This window comes from Vicugna pacos, chromosome 13 (assembly GCF_048564905.1).
Source record: "Vicugna pacos chromosome 13, VicPac4, whole genome shotgun sequence".
Taxonomy (NCBI): Eukaryota; Metazoa; Chordata; class Mammalia; order Artiodactyla; family Camelidae; genus Vicugna; species Vicugna pacos.
This window is the reverse complement of record NC_132999.1, coordinates 58,941,374-58,955,595: the sequence shown is the minus strand read 5'-3', so window position 1 is coordinate 58,955,595 and position 14,222 is coordinate 58,941,374. Positions and strand designations below refer to the sequence as shown.

At 48.6% G+C, this 14,222-nt stretch overlaps 1 protein-coding gene and 1 non-coding gene across 8 annotated transcripts in view; both read left to right on the top strand.

Moving 5' to 3' along the window:
- The window catches only part of VPS13D (vacuolar protein sorting 13 homolog D), a 224,918-nt gene extending 214,393 nt beyond the window's left edge, over positions 1–10,525 (top strand). For 6 of the 7 annotated variants that reach the window (XM_072975362.1, XM_072975361.1, XM_072975360.1 and 3 more), the window contains 2 exons: positions 5,761–6,001; positions 7,607–10,525. In XM_072975362.1, coding sequence (XP_072831463.1) covers positions 5,761–6,001; positions 7,607–7,738 — 373 coding nt within the window. In that variant the 3' untranslated portion in view covers positions 7,739–10,525. Of the gene's footprint in view, positions 1–5,760; positions 6,002–7,606 lie in introns of those variants that run through there. The other variant, XM_072975364.1, reaches the window with a different exon arrangement.
- Positions 6,146–6,288, top strand: LOC140701016 (small nucleolar RNA ACA59). Its single transcript, XR_012079789.1, has one exon. It is a non-coding gene; the product is annotated as a small nucleolar RNA ACA59 (small nucleolar RNA).
- Positions 10,526–14,222: the final 3,697 nt, after the last annotated feature.

Below are 14,222 nucleotides of genomic sequence, written 5' to 3'. Positions count from 1 at the left end.
TATTCCTGCCGGCCATGGGGTGAAGATTTGGTGCCATGACTGCCCTTTATATCACTTTGGTGATGAAACTTTTGACCTTTGGATCAGAGGTCCAGAGTCATTCCTCAGGTCTAGCAGGGCATGGTGAGGGGTCTGCTCAGATGGCAGCTCCACGAGGGCCAGTTTTGTCGGTTCTGTTCACTGGAGAGCCTTCAGTACGTGAAACAGTGCCTGGCACACACTAGGCACTCAACAAATATTTGTTGAATGAATGGTAGTTAGATAGTTACTGTATATTGTGCATTTAATTTTATTACACACTCACCCTATTCAAGTCGAACCATCTCTGGTCCTTGTGAAATTCATTTTCAACAGCATGACACATGCCAGAAACACAGGGAGAAATTGTGTAGCACAGCTAAACATAGGGTTGCTCCCAATGAAACACTTGCCCTGAAAACAGAGCCAGAAGGCTAAAAACCAGAATCAAAGAGAAGTCAGTGAAATAGATTTCATGAAACTTGAAATTCACATGAACTAGGAAAAGATATTGGCATGAATGACTTTTGACTCTGAAGATGAAAACCATGTGTCTCTACCCAGGTTTGTGGGCTAAATCTTGCCAGTGAATGTTGCAGGAGGCACATGACCGTGGCCTTCCTCAGTATACAACAAAGAAGTGTTGGGGCAACTGGCAAGTGTTCCTCTGAAGTATCCTCGGTTGTCAGGCTGGGTCTTCACGGTGACGTGAACGTTCGAGGTATCACTTTGCAAGAAAGGGGTTTTCAGGAAAAGCACAGGAGTGCCATGTTATACCCCTGACTTTTATCCTGGAGTTGTAATTAAAAACATGTTTAAAGACCTAATTATTTGCATATTTTTTCCTCCAGAGTTAACCCCTTAAAAGGGTCTTTAATACCTTGCTCTACTGTTCTAACTAAATGTTTCCACATTTTTTTCCAGTTAGACTCACTGTTTCACTTCTGGAAAATATTGTGTAATTGCTTCCTGATGTAGCGAAAACCCCACAAAGTCCCAGTGCCGTGGTTACTTCAACTTTGTTCTCCGAAATCAAGTTTCATTTTTTAACATTTTACTTAATTAATTAGTATTAAAAAGATAGTTACTGACATATGATTAAAGGTCTGGGCAGCTGAAAAGGCTTCAGTTTCAAATGAATCAAATATTTCTCAGATATGTTGCAGAACTACCACTGCTTTCCATTTTTCTTCATTTCGGTTCTGATATGGATCCTGGGTTAAGATGATGTTGAAGTGAAATTTGTTCTAGCCATTAAATTAACTTTTCTCTGTAACTAATGTCTAATCTGTAGCCAGGAATATCATTTTCATTAAAAAAAAAAAGAAAAATACCTATTGTACTATCAGTGCACCATTACAGACCAAGCACGAGGGTGGCTCTTGCTTTACCTTTTCAAAAGAGGTGCTTATGAGCCAGGCGCGTTATCCAGCTAGCTACCCTGACATACTGTTCTCTGGAGTTTATTTGACAATTGGATTGTATTTTTAAAATGTTACATTTATGGGCTGGGTTTTTTTAGATATTATTTAATGCTTTAATAAAGAAGCTCCATCACAATTTTAAGTAATACTTTAAATGCATTTAATAAATGTATTTAAATACGATTGATTTCCTTTGAAATCCTAAACATTTATTTTATGCATTTAAAGTTAGCGTTCTTAGAAAGGGATTTGGGCCTCCCAAGAATGTCAAAGTGGAGGTCCACGATCGAAAAACAGCCCAGAACTCCTGTTCTAAGTGGAAATTGGAAGCCTTTCTAGATGTTTGAAATTTTAAAATATTCATTATTGTTAGTTAGTTTTTAGTATTGTGACAGTGCTCACACAAAGAGTCCTTATCCTTTAGAGAAATATGCTGGTATATTTACAAATGAAAGGAAAAGGAATGAATTAACAGCAACAACTAAAAACCCTTGAGGGGCAGCAGGACCTAGGAAGTGGCTGCAAACGACAGGGTTCCTTATACAAGACTTTGAAGGTGATGCTTGCTTTTCAGGGAATGTTGAAAGTCACCACTGTGAAGCCACCTGAGTCTAGTCAGCATCTTGGAAGCTCTCACTGGGTCCCTGGGCCACTTGATCTGAGCCGAGCCTGGAGGTTCCCTGGTCCTTTTGGGTTGTGCTCTCATCTCCATCTGTTCTAATGTGCTCCCTCCACTTTCTTTTCTTTATTGAGGTTCTTTGGGGTTTTTTTTAAATACAGAGAAGTCTAAAAGGGAAAACAAAATAGACTATAAACCCACCAGCCAGATTAGTCCTTTCTCTTTTGGATGAAATAAACTCATGTCCATAGTTAGCAAATTCAAAGAATGCAGAAAGAAATAAAATCAAAAGTAAAATTCTTCCTTCTTGCCCCCTTTGTAAACAGCTGTTTATGCTATTTTGTATCTTGTCTATCCTTCTTGAGAAATTGCAGATAGAGACAGAAATCAGAAAAATTTTTGAGCACAGGTTATATTGTTGATTCTAATAGCATAGAATTATAAATAAAAACCTATGGTAATATACAGTCTCAAAACAAAAACAAAAGATCAGGCCTTTGAAGGAGTGAGATAGAATTTATTGGCTTCCATTTTCTAAACCAGGAAATAATCTGTCAATAATTATTGACACATGGGAAATTGGACATTCTTTGATATGACACTAAATTAAAACTTTCATTTGGTAGACTATGTGACTACTCTGATAAAAGTTAATGGCTTGCTAAATCTTTAGTAAGTTGAATCAAGACTTCTGAGAGAATTCTCTAACTTCACCACTGGGTAAAACACATCCAACACCCAAAGGTGCTTGTGTGCTGGCAAATCCCATTAGACCCTGCAGTGTAAATTCATTGTTATTTTCTGAGACTCCCTAATACATGAATTTATTGAATCCTACTATGCTCCAGGACAAGTAAGAAATTTGCTCTTTGTTCAACAAATTCACAGTCTAGCAGGGCAAGCAGACAATACATGTGATTACTTTTAAAATAGAAGCGTGAGCCATATGTTAGGGGGACCACAAGGGAAAGTGATTAATGTGTGCCTAGAAAGCCCAGGAGGGCTGTGGGCCATTGACCTGGTCCTACAGGACGAGGAGAAGAGAGAAAGGCTCGTCCGTGGGGAGAGCGCTGGGCAGAGGCTCTAGTGGGGTCAGGAGAGGAGGCGGCGTTTCAGGAGTCAAGTCAGTCACGTGTGGCGGTGGCACATGTACGAGGGAAGGAACGAGTCAGAGAGCTGGAAAGGTGGGTTCCAGGGCCCTACTCTGAGAGCCTTCACGACCACACTGGGTTTGCTTCTCCTGTAGGCAGTGGTGAGATTCTGAAGAAGATCCCATTCTAAATGATGTGCTAAAATGTGACTTTGACAACAACAGAGAAGTGGATCAGAGCTGGGGAGACTGGAGGCAGGAAACCACTTAGGAGGCCCTGGGAGTGATCCAGGTACAGGGAGGGAGGCCCGAGCACAGGCAGGTGCAGAGGAAGAGCAGAGAGGTGTCAGGAGGTGGCATCCGTGCAGTCACTAGACTGACCAGAATCTGAGTGAAAAGGGGGTTGAGGAGGACTCTCGGGCTGCTTGCCTGTTTGGCTGGATGGAGACACCGGCAACCCCTGCCCAGCTAAACAGGTTCTCCCTGCCTGACCCGCATTTCCTCCTCCGTGCAGAGCGTTTTCCAGTAGAGCATCTCGGCTTGGAGCCCCGCTTCCCCGCTCCCTCCACCCTTCCTTCCACCCGGATTGGAAGTTGTTCTGGCCCAGTTGAGGACTTGCCCCATCTGTGGCATCTTGGAAGGGAGTCTATTTTAAAGCCTATAAAGGAGATCCAGTATGGAAAGGACGTGAATGATGTCAGCCACTCGGCCGGGGTGTGAGCGCAGTGGCCTGGGTGGAAGGGCCTTGGCCCTTTTAGAGGCTGTGCGTAAGCGGGTGCCCGCAGGGCGAGAGCTGGGTCGTGGGGGTTAGAAGTGCCCCTCCTGTGCTGGACCGGAGGGAAGAAAGCAGTCTGAACTGGATTTTTAATGCACATCCTGCCCTCGCCCTCATTTCAGTGGCCAGCTTTGGGGATCTCCCTCGAGAGCCCATCACAGCCTCAGCGACCACGTGCCTTGTCCACCTGTGCTCAGAAGACATAGGGTATTTTCAGCTTTTAAGCTGGTTTCCCAGCAAGTGCTAGCTGGCCCTGGGATGCTTCCTCCCTGCCAGGAAGCTTTTTTCATCTCTGTCTGTCTTTCTGTCTCTCTGTCACCTCCTCTTCCCCTGGACCAGCTATTTTGGATTCCGTTCAGTTTCCTCAAGTGACACTGTCAGAGCCCGGGATGTGGGAAAGTCTGTGCTAAGTGGCCTGCGCACCAAAAGCTGCTGGGGATTTCTAATTTTGGCATTGAGGCTTTACAAGTCTGCATTCTTGGCATTGCCAACCAGTTAGAATAGAACAATAAACCCCAATTTTTGTCATGTGAGGCTGTAATTAAAATGGCAGCTGGAACCAGGCAGATTTTTACTGAGTACTGAGGGGGTGGCCGACTCAGCGGTGGGTGCTTAGGGAGACCTGGGGGTGTAGGGTGTGGACCCCACCCTTTCATCAACTTAGTCAGCTGAATACCTATCCAGGAAACAAAAAGAGAACAAATAAGAGCTTGGCAGTGCTCTGGAAGGTAAGCAATTAAGCATTCAAAAGCAAGGACAGGGTTTCCAGGCCGTTTTGTAGAGAATTTGGAACCAGTGGCTCCTCAGGCTGGGGAGGATTTAGACTGGGCGAGAGACAGGGTGTGTTCTGAACAGGGGCTGGCTAAGCCCGGAGGTAAGCAGGCCTGCTCTGTCCCATCGGAATCTTGCGACCGCTGACCCTGGGTTCCTCTCAGGATGTCAAGTCCCAGGGGCCGGAGCCGGACCGCCAGCCTGTCATCAGCTCTTAGTATTCTCGCCGGCCCGACGTGGCCGCCCCATTGTGGGAGGCTGTCACAAGATGCGGTGGAGGCAGCCAGGCCCCGGGGAGCCGCCACCGTGGTTTCCAAGGGTCACTGCTCTTCATTCAGTAGCCCAGCAGAGAGGTTTGACGTGCATAAATTTCCACTTTAAATCGGGAGCTCTGGGAAGAAGAGGAGAGTGTTTTCTGAGTGGCCCTAAAGCCCCTAGAAGTAATGACTGAGAGTTATGAAAATCAAGATTACAACTCTCTCTCACAAGGCACCTTCTAGCTGTTGGAGTTCTGAAAATACAGGGTGGCCTCACGCGTCTGTTCCCTGTCCCTGGAGGTGTTGAGCAGACTGAGCTGAAAGGAGGAGACTTAGGTGTGTGCGTCAAGAACGCATGCCACCCTCTCTCATGGTCCAGTTTGGTGACCCCTTTCTTCCCACTGTCCCCCTCCCCCGCTGTCACCACAGTGTCTGCTCTCCCCCATCCACCTTCCCACTGAACCTTCTCGCCCCTCCTTCAGTCAGCATTTAAAGTGTTGTATTTTCTTCCTCTGTTCTGCCCAACAAGGCGTTGTTACACTTTTCCCTGAACCTCCGGCTGTGGAAGGAACACCATAAAATGCCTTCTCTGGTGACTGCAGGGGTGGCATTTACGGAACCCCACTGACCTCACAGCAGCCCTGGGAGGCCAGCGTCACTTTGATTCCCGATTTACTAATGAGGTGGCGGAGGCTCAGAGCGCGTGAGCCTCCTGCCCATGGCCTAGTAAGTGAGGGAGCCCGGAACCGAGTTCAGGCCCCTGGACGGTCCCCGGGTGCCGGTCTCATCGCCCTCTCCCTCCGCAGCTTCATCGCCGTGGAGAACACCGACAGCTACTGCGTGCTCATCTCCTCCAAGGCTGTGTACTTCCTGAAGAGCGGGGACTATGTGGACCGAGAGGCCATTTTCCTCGAGGTCAAGTATGACGACCTCTACCACTGCCTGGTTTCCAAAGACCACGGGAAGGTGTACGTGCAGGTGACCAAGAAAGCGGTGAACACAAGCAGCGGCGTGTCCATCCCCGGCCCGTCCCACCAGAAGCCCATGGTGAGTCCCCGCGCGGCCCGGCCCCGCGGCCCGCCCCTAGCCCGCTTCGCTTCTCCGCAGGAAGAGGTTTCAGCATTTTAGGCTTAGGCTGGGCTGTGTGATTAACCCCCAGGGCCCTGCTGCTCAGTCCCGCAGGCAGAAGGAGCTCCGTGTGTGTCACAGGGGTGATGCTGCCCCCAGCGCTCCTGCTGTGACCCTGGGCAGGTCGTTCAGCCCTCGTGCCCCAGTTACCCGTCCACGTGGTGCAGGCAGTAATGCTTGCTCTGGGTTGGTTGTGAGGACCAGCTGACACGATGCACGGGGAGCTTGGTCCTACAGTGGATGGGACTGACTCTTTGGCACGACAACTCTTTGGCACGTCTAATCTAAGAAGATGTTAGAGCACGTGTCGGTCTCTTCGTTGTTCAAGCTAACTTATTTTCTGTACAAAGAAGCAGTTTAGGGTAGGCCCCATCCAGGGTAAAAGCTCAATAAATATTTGAAAATAAATTTATGGCTTGCCTCCAAAGGATACAAGATACTGTCATGGCAGGACTTCTAAATAACAACGTTCCTATTAATAACCAACATTCATTAAGGGTTTACTACGTGCCGGGCTGGATGCTGAGTGCTTCTTATGGGTTATTTGGTGTTGTACCATCTTGGTCCCCACTTGACTGGTAAGGAGTTTTGGTGGGAACAGGTGACTTGCTCAAGGTTGTATGGTCAAGGAAGGGGCTGGAGTTCAAAGCCACGTGCCGTGCGACTCCAGAGCAGGTCAGAGGGACTGCTGACTCGGCAGGAGTGGGTGTGAGGAAACCCCAACTCCAGCCATAGTCTAACTTGGTATTTTTTCATGAAACCCAGGGGTTAGTATTGCTCGTGTTCACCTGGTTCGTGAGGATTTCCAAGCCCACATCTGAGGATGATGGGCCTGCTTGTCTATGAGTCTTTCTACTGATCAGAAACAGCAACCAGACGGCTGGGCCTCTCTCCCTGGACCTTCTCCCTGCCCAGGAGTGCGCCTGGTTTGGTTTGGCTTGTGCAGCCTCCCCTGGGGTCATCGGCTTACGTGAGGGCTGTAGACTAATCGAGTTAACACCCGAAAGTCTGAGTATTTCCACAAGTTCCTTTCCGAGGTGGGGAGCCTGCCCAGCAGCACTCCCGCCCTTTCAAGGCGAGTGAGTGCTCTCAATAAGAAAGGCCTCAAGGCATTTGTGTGATTCTTTCTCCCACTTTGACCCTTGCCAGACTTTAGACTGAATCCCCAGAGCACAGTCTTTGTTTTTGCTGTTTGTCTCGCCTCAGCAGATGTCACCCCCTTGGAGCTGAAGCCCGTTCTCAGTTACAAGGAGTCCTAAAGGCAGGTGATTGTGGGTTGGCTGCAGTCACCTGGGGAATAAGTTAAAGGTACAGATTCCAGGGATCCACGCCGGACCTCGAATCGGCACAACTAGGAGTAGGGCCTGGGAGTCCCGTTTCTTAAAAGTGCATCTGTACGGTCTGGTCCACAGCCAGGCTGGGAGCTGCCGCCTGGATGAACATCAGCGGCCCGTGTCCTGGGATTCTGTCAAGGTGTGGTTCCGCACCTTGGGGGCAGGTTCCTCATTCTGTTCTGCTCTTCAGGTCCACGTGAAATCAGAGGTCCTCGCCGTCAAGTTATCACAAGAGATAAACTATGCAAAGAGCCTTTACTATGAACAGCAACTTATGTTAAGACTCAGTGAAAACCAAGACCAGTTGGAGCTGGACTCCTGAGAACCCCCAGCTGCTGGAGAGACGCTCCCTGACGCAGACCCCGAACCATTCTGGAAGAGAGGCCCGAGGGCTTGGCCTAAATTAGAGGAAACCGGAAGGTCTGGGGAATGATATCAAGGAATGAGGGAAAGGAAATACTGATGAGGGGGCACAGGTGGAACCGTATTCATTTGTGGGGCAGGGGTTACTTTAGATTATGGGGAGGTAATTTTTAAAAGGTATTGGGTGAATAACGTTAAAAAAAAAGTGTACTGAGATTAATCTAATTTTTAGATTGCCCTGTATTTTGTTAACGTGTATATATGTACAACTGTGTGTTTGTAAATAGATAGGAGCGTTGCTGAGCAGGGCCTGTGATGTGTGTAAAGGTAGGTTAACTGTAAAGTAATACAAAACTATATTGGATCTTCTATTGCACTAAATCTACATGTCTAATTCAGGGTACTATCTGTCAAAAAAGGGATTTTTGAAAGTTGCAGAATGTTACGTCCTAATTTTGGAAAGGAGAGTGTTCCTAGGCAGGTGGACTGAGGCGAGATCCCAGGTACATCAGCAGTGGTGCCGTTGAACCCTGCATTTGTCCAGGCTGGAGCAGCGCACAGAGGCTTCCAGAACCAGAGCCGGCCCTTAGAGAGATCCAGGGCAGTGGCTCAGGTGCATCTTTCATTTCTCACACCCATTTTCAAGATCGCTCTTAGAGTGTCACAGATTACTTTCTGTCTGTCTATCTGGCTTTCACCTGCCCAGTCTTGCCAGACTTGGAGGTAAAACTCTGAGGTGTGTCCTGTTAATCTCACGCACACACACCAGCATTGTATGTTTTTCTGGGGTTATCATCACAGACGTCAGTTTGAAACATTGGTAGACTCTGGTAATTTAGAAGTGAAAAAAAAAAAGAATCCCATAGAAGAACTGTTTAACAAATCAAAAATCCACAAATTTATCCAAAATCCACGGTAAGAACGTTCTCCCTCCTGAGCAGTGGCAAAGGAGAAGCTCCCAGGACTTTCTCCTTTTTAATAAAGCCACCGGCAGACACCCAGCTCCACGGCCCTGAGGACACAGTGATGGTAACACCGGCACGAGAAGGGAGAGAGTCTTAGAAAAGGGAATGAAATCTGAGTATTAAAAAGCGGTTTTTGTAAGTTTTTCATGGAACCAAGACTCGGCCAAAACGTCTCTTGTCCTTGGTTTTAAATTCCAGCCAGTAGCAAGGCCTGGAGTGAACGCCCTCTCCTGCCTGGGTCTTGCTTTGTTGTTTCTCTTCTCTGTAAGGAAGAACCAAGCTCGGGGAGGGTGGGGGGAGCCTCACTCTAGAATGAATGACTAGCCTTGTGATTTTTAAATTCTTATTTCGATAAAGCTAATAAGTTTCTACAACCACGTCACACACAGCTGAGATCTGAAAGGACTCAGTGGGTCAGTGCACATGTGGAAGGTCGTGGTGTTTCTAACTCATAACCCAAATCCTTCCAAGACACAAATGAAGCTAATCTGCCTTTCTCTCCCGCTCCACGTATGTCCACGCGTGTGCAAAGGAGCAGGAAGGGAGCTTTAACACAAGTGCTTACTGCTTTGGCTAAACAGTGTTTTCAAGGAGCGACTTGAACTCCAGAGTTTATGTCTGGTCTCCACTGAACTCTGAGTTCATGGATTGCAAGATTGAAACCTGGGATTCAAAGGGTTGGGATGGATTTCTGGTGGGTCGGTCTTGCTGCCAGGTGCTGCCTCCCTGCCTCCTCCTCGTCGTCCTCACCAGCCCCGCACCCCACAAGTTTGGCTCGTGGTTTTTGTCATCAGTAGCCCACTGCCTGAGATCACGATCTCCTAAAGATGGGACTCTCAGAAGGGTTGAATGTGTGCGTCAGTGAGCCTTCCGTCACTTTCCGGAATGAAGTCACGTGGAATTGCTGTTGTGGACGGAGGAGCAGGCTGTGACTGTAGAAGTCTGCCCTGGACCCAGCAGCACCGGCTTCTCTGCAGCTCTGCCCGTGGGAGGTGGGCAGGGGGCCGCGCCATGGACAGCGCTCCAGCCAGGCGTTCAGGTGCCCGCCTCCGGCTCCTGAGGTTGATCCGCTCTCGAAGTGGTTGCTCATCTCCCGATGGCACAACCCCTCTCTGACACTTGCGCCTTGGAAGAGGCAGATGGTAATATGGGATCCAAAGACCTGTGGGGCGGGGTTGGGGGTGGGGACCAACTAGGAGCTTCTCTGGCCCCCTCTGCCCTAGCAGCCCTCGTGCCACGCCTGGTGATACGGTTTCAGGGGCTTAGGACATGGCTTTCTGGTTTGCCAGGAAAAAAGCCAAAGCTCTGGAGGAAGCAGGCCCGGCCCTAGCTCCTCAGAGGCCTCGTTTCCTTTTCGGTTGGTGTTTAGCCGGTGAGGCTTGAGACTCTGTGACGATCATTTCTTCCGATTTTCTTGCTGCCGCAAGTACACAGTTCCTCTCTGAGGAAACTAAAACAAATTGAACAAGGGGAAGCTGGGCGAGCAGAAAGCAAGCCATCTCGATCCCCTGGCCCAGCATAGCTGGCCCTGTCGCTGCCTCGCCGCACATCGGGGACCCGCCTCGGTGTGCAGACGGTTCCTGGGCCACCCTGTTTTCAGGCACCCTCTGTGCCTCAAAATACCACAGTAGCTGCTTGATAAAATTCTGAAAATGAAATGTCTGGGTCTCCACTCCATGAACACTGCTCCTGCCGCTGATCTGTTGAGACTCCTGAATCTGTTTCTCATATCAGAGTCGTTATTTTTCTTCCTGTGGAATAAAATGCTCTGTTGACTTCCAGACATGTTGTTTCCTTCTGGTTTCTTGCTGTTCCATAGATTCTAGAACCACCGCCAATGACAGATGCCAGACGTATTACCTCACTCGCAGTCGCACGCAGCCGTCCCCCTCACGCCGGGGAGGCGCCCCTGCCAGCCCTGCACCCGGGGCCCGACTGCCCTTCCCGCGCATCCGCCAGGGCCAGGCTTTGTGCTGCTGCGCTCACCCCGCCACTCTGAGGTGACCGGCCCAGGCCCTGGCCAGAGGGCCCACCTGGCAGGTTGTCACTTCTAAGAAAGGGACTTCAGGAGTAGCAGGTTTGGCGGTCACTTTGGACACATTAAGTTCAAGGTGCCTACTTGATATCACTGGACAGGCCAAGCAGGCAGGCGGGCCTTCGAGTCTGGAGTCCCAGAGATGAGTCCTGACCAAAGATGCAAGCCTGAGAGTCAGCCACAAGTGACAGCTGGAGCCTGCGTGAAATCCCCACAGCAGTGAGTGGGGGCAGCAAAGAAAAGAGGTCCCAGATCCGAGTCCTGGAGGTCCCCGAAGCTTAAGAGTTGAGGCAGACAGAGAGGAACAGCAAAGGAGACAAAGTGGCACCATCCAGAGATGGCTGTGACGCCAGGAGGACGTGGGTCCTGGACGCCGAGTCCAGAAAGGTTTCTGAGAGGAGGGAGAGTAACTCAGATGCCGCTGGTGAGTGGGGTGTGGATCAGCAGTTACATTGTTAGATTTGTAACATCAAGGTCCCTGGAGAACTTTCTAAGAGCAGTTTTAGTTGGGGTGCTGTGCGTAAAGGCTGGATTGAGGTAGATTCAAGAGAAAAATGGAGAGAAGTTGGAAAAATGAATGTGGACAACTCTCTGGAGTAACCTGGCCGTAAACCGAAGGAAGGAAGTGATGAGCGCTCCGAGGGAGAAGGCATGATAATACTGCTGGCCAGGAAGGCGGGCGGATGTGGTGGAAACTGCAGGAGATTCTCTGTGTCTTCTGTTTTCCCGGGGAGCTCAGCAGAGAGGGAGTCCAGGGCAGGAGGGGATGGAGATTGGGAGAGAAGGGAGAAGGCATAAGACAGTCATTTAGCATAACAGGGAAGTGAACAGACGAGAGGGGGGCGGGATGTCCGCCAGGCAACACGTGGGCCCATTTGAGGTTGGTGATCATGAACTTAAACTGAGACCAGGCGTCTGGTGGTCGTTTTCTCCAGCCAGATTCAGCTGCGCGGTTCACCATGGAATAGGCCGAGAATTAGGTTTAATCAGGAAATGCTCCCCCTGCCCCATTCAAATACTCCATCCACCATTGCCCATTGGCCCCCAACAAGCGCTAGTTAGAACAAAGTGTCAAACAGGAATCCAACCGCTTAGAAAAGGGAGGGGCTGCATCTTCCAAACCAAAGCGCAGCATCTGAAGATCATGCCTCTTGTGAGTGGGCGAGACCCGCGAGGTGAGGCTTACACCCCTAAATGAGGGCACAGCTAGAATATTTCCGGGGCCCCTGGGACAGGGGGCAGTGTCTGAGGACAAGCCATCCCAGCGCTGCAGGATGTGAATCTGACCATCTTTTCGTTCGTTTGGAGGAATTTAAGTCAGGAGCGGCTGCTGAATTACAGCCAAGGCCCTTCCGGCATCTGCTGTTATAACCATACTGTTCCCTCTCCTTTAACACGTTGACCACCCCCTGTGGATCGGGTGCCCCTGAGGAAACACAACTGGTACCCAGATTTGGGTGCTCTGGTGACCAAGGCGTTAATGTTTTTAAAGTGTAACCCGTTGTGTTGATAGATTTCCCCGTTAGCACCACCCCTCGGTCCCTGGAGAAAACCCTGTTTGCTCATCATCTGTTAATTACTCTTTTGCTACATTTCCTAGTTCTCAGTGTTTTGAGTTTTTGCACCTTTAATAGTGAGAGGGGTCTCTAATTTTCCCTTTTCATAGTATCTAAATCAAATTTTAGAATTAAAATTACGCTGCCTTCATAAAATGGATTGGGGAACTTTCCACCATTTTCTGTGGTTTGCAGTACTTAAATTACATTAGAATTTCCTGCACTAGTTTTTAAAAGTTAGGCTGCAAACGCATCGGGTTCTAGAATCCTTTTCTGTGTTTCCTTTTAACCATCTCCCTGCCTCGTCCTCCGCTAATTGGACTAGTCACGTCTCCCTGCGCTTCACAGGTCGGTTTCGGTAGCATATTTAGTTTTTAAAAATCTTCCAGTTCTCTTGGGTTTCTAAAATTTGTTGCTACACATCTGCATGTATTCTCTTAAAGACTAATTTCATACCTCCTGTATCTGGTTATTTCTCCTTCCTCATTCCTAATCTTGCTTAGTTTTACTTTTTTTTTTTCCATAACTAAGTTTTTGAGGAAGTTGTTGTTCTTTTCAAAGGAACAGTTTGGGGTTTGTTTCTCTTTGCTCCTGGTTTTTATTATTCGGTTGATTACACCTTTAATCTTTTGTTCCCCCTACCTGGCTTGTTTTATCTTTACTGTTCTTTTCTTGCTTTCTAAGAAAAGTATTTAGGTTTTTGGTGTTTTGGGGTTTTTTTTTTCCACCTTTCCTCTTGAATAATGATGACATTTTAGGGGTTTTTTTTCCTAAATACAGCGTTGTCCCATAGATTCTGGTATTAAGTATTCTTTAATTGCCTTCTGCGCAGTCTTTACTTTTGATTTCTTCTTTCATCTAAGGGCTACCTAGGAATCTGTTTGTAATTTCTAAATATTGAGAAACACTTATCCTCCCTAAATTAGCTATTTTGAATTTTATTGGATTATAATCAGCAAACGTAGCCTGAAGTTTGTCTACATTTAAAAAAAAAAAAGTCTGCTGTGGTTTTCTTTTTGTCCAAGTACTTGATCAGTTTTTATAAATGTTCCATGAGCTTATGAAACAAAAATGTATTCCCTTTCAGGCACATGAAGAAAGATGGATAGGTGGGTAGGTAGAAAGATGGACAGACGGACAGGCAGACAGACTCATAGATAGAAGCTTATAGACTGTGTTAATCCAATCCTGTATGAGTTTACTTATTTTCTGTGAGAGAGCCCTGACCTACACCTTCAAGTGGCCAGAGCAGCAATTTCTCCGTCCTCCGGAGCAGCAGTAAGTGCTTAAAGTAAACGAAGTGAGGAGAGGAGAGATAAGAAGACACAGCGCCGTAGTTAAGCGGCCTCCAGGTAATCCAGTTGGAACTTTAGAAGGACTTGGTGCTGGAGCAGTGGCCCCACAGAGCTGCGCCCCTTCGCCCGCCCACTTCATGCTCCTAAGACGAGCCAGGCCGTGTTCTCCCACAGTCGTCACCCAGGCAGCAGGCCCAGTGTAAACAGTGCCCGGGGGTCGTGAAACTTCACACCTTGTGCTTATTCTGGTCCAACTCAAAAGCACAAAAAAGTCACGGGTACGTCTTACTTTGGAGGAAATGTGCGGATCTAGACCAACTGGACGCTTGGAAACCCTGGACAGGGGAGCCCCAGGAAGAGCTGGGGAGAGGCCAGGGTGGAGGTGCTGACGTGACTCCCAGGGCAGCTTTCGGGGTGGGGGGCGGGGAGGCCTGCCTGTGGGGCATTTGTTCCTAAGGCACTTAACTTCAGGGGGACATGGAGACTTCTGGGGAGTTGGGCCACGCCTGCAGAAAGACAGCTCTCCACTCTGCTCCATGGTTTGTCCACAGAGACCCCCCCCATCCCTGGGTGTTCCTAGAAAACACGGGTG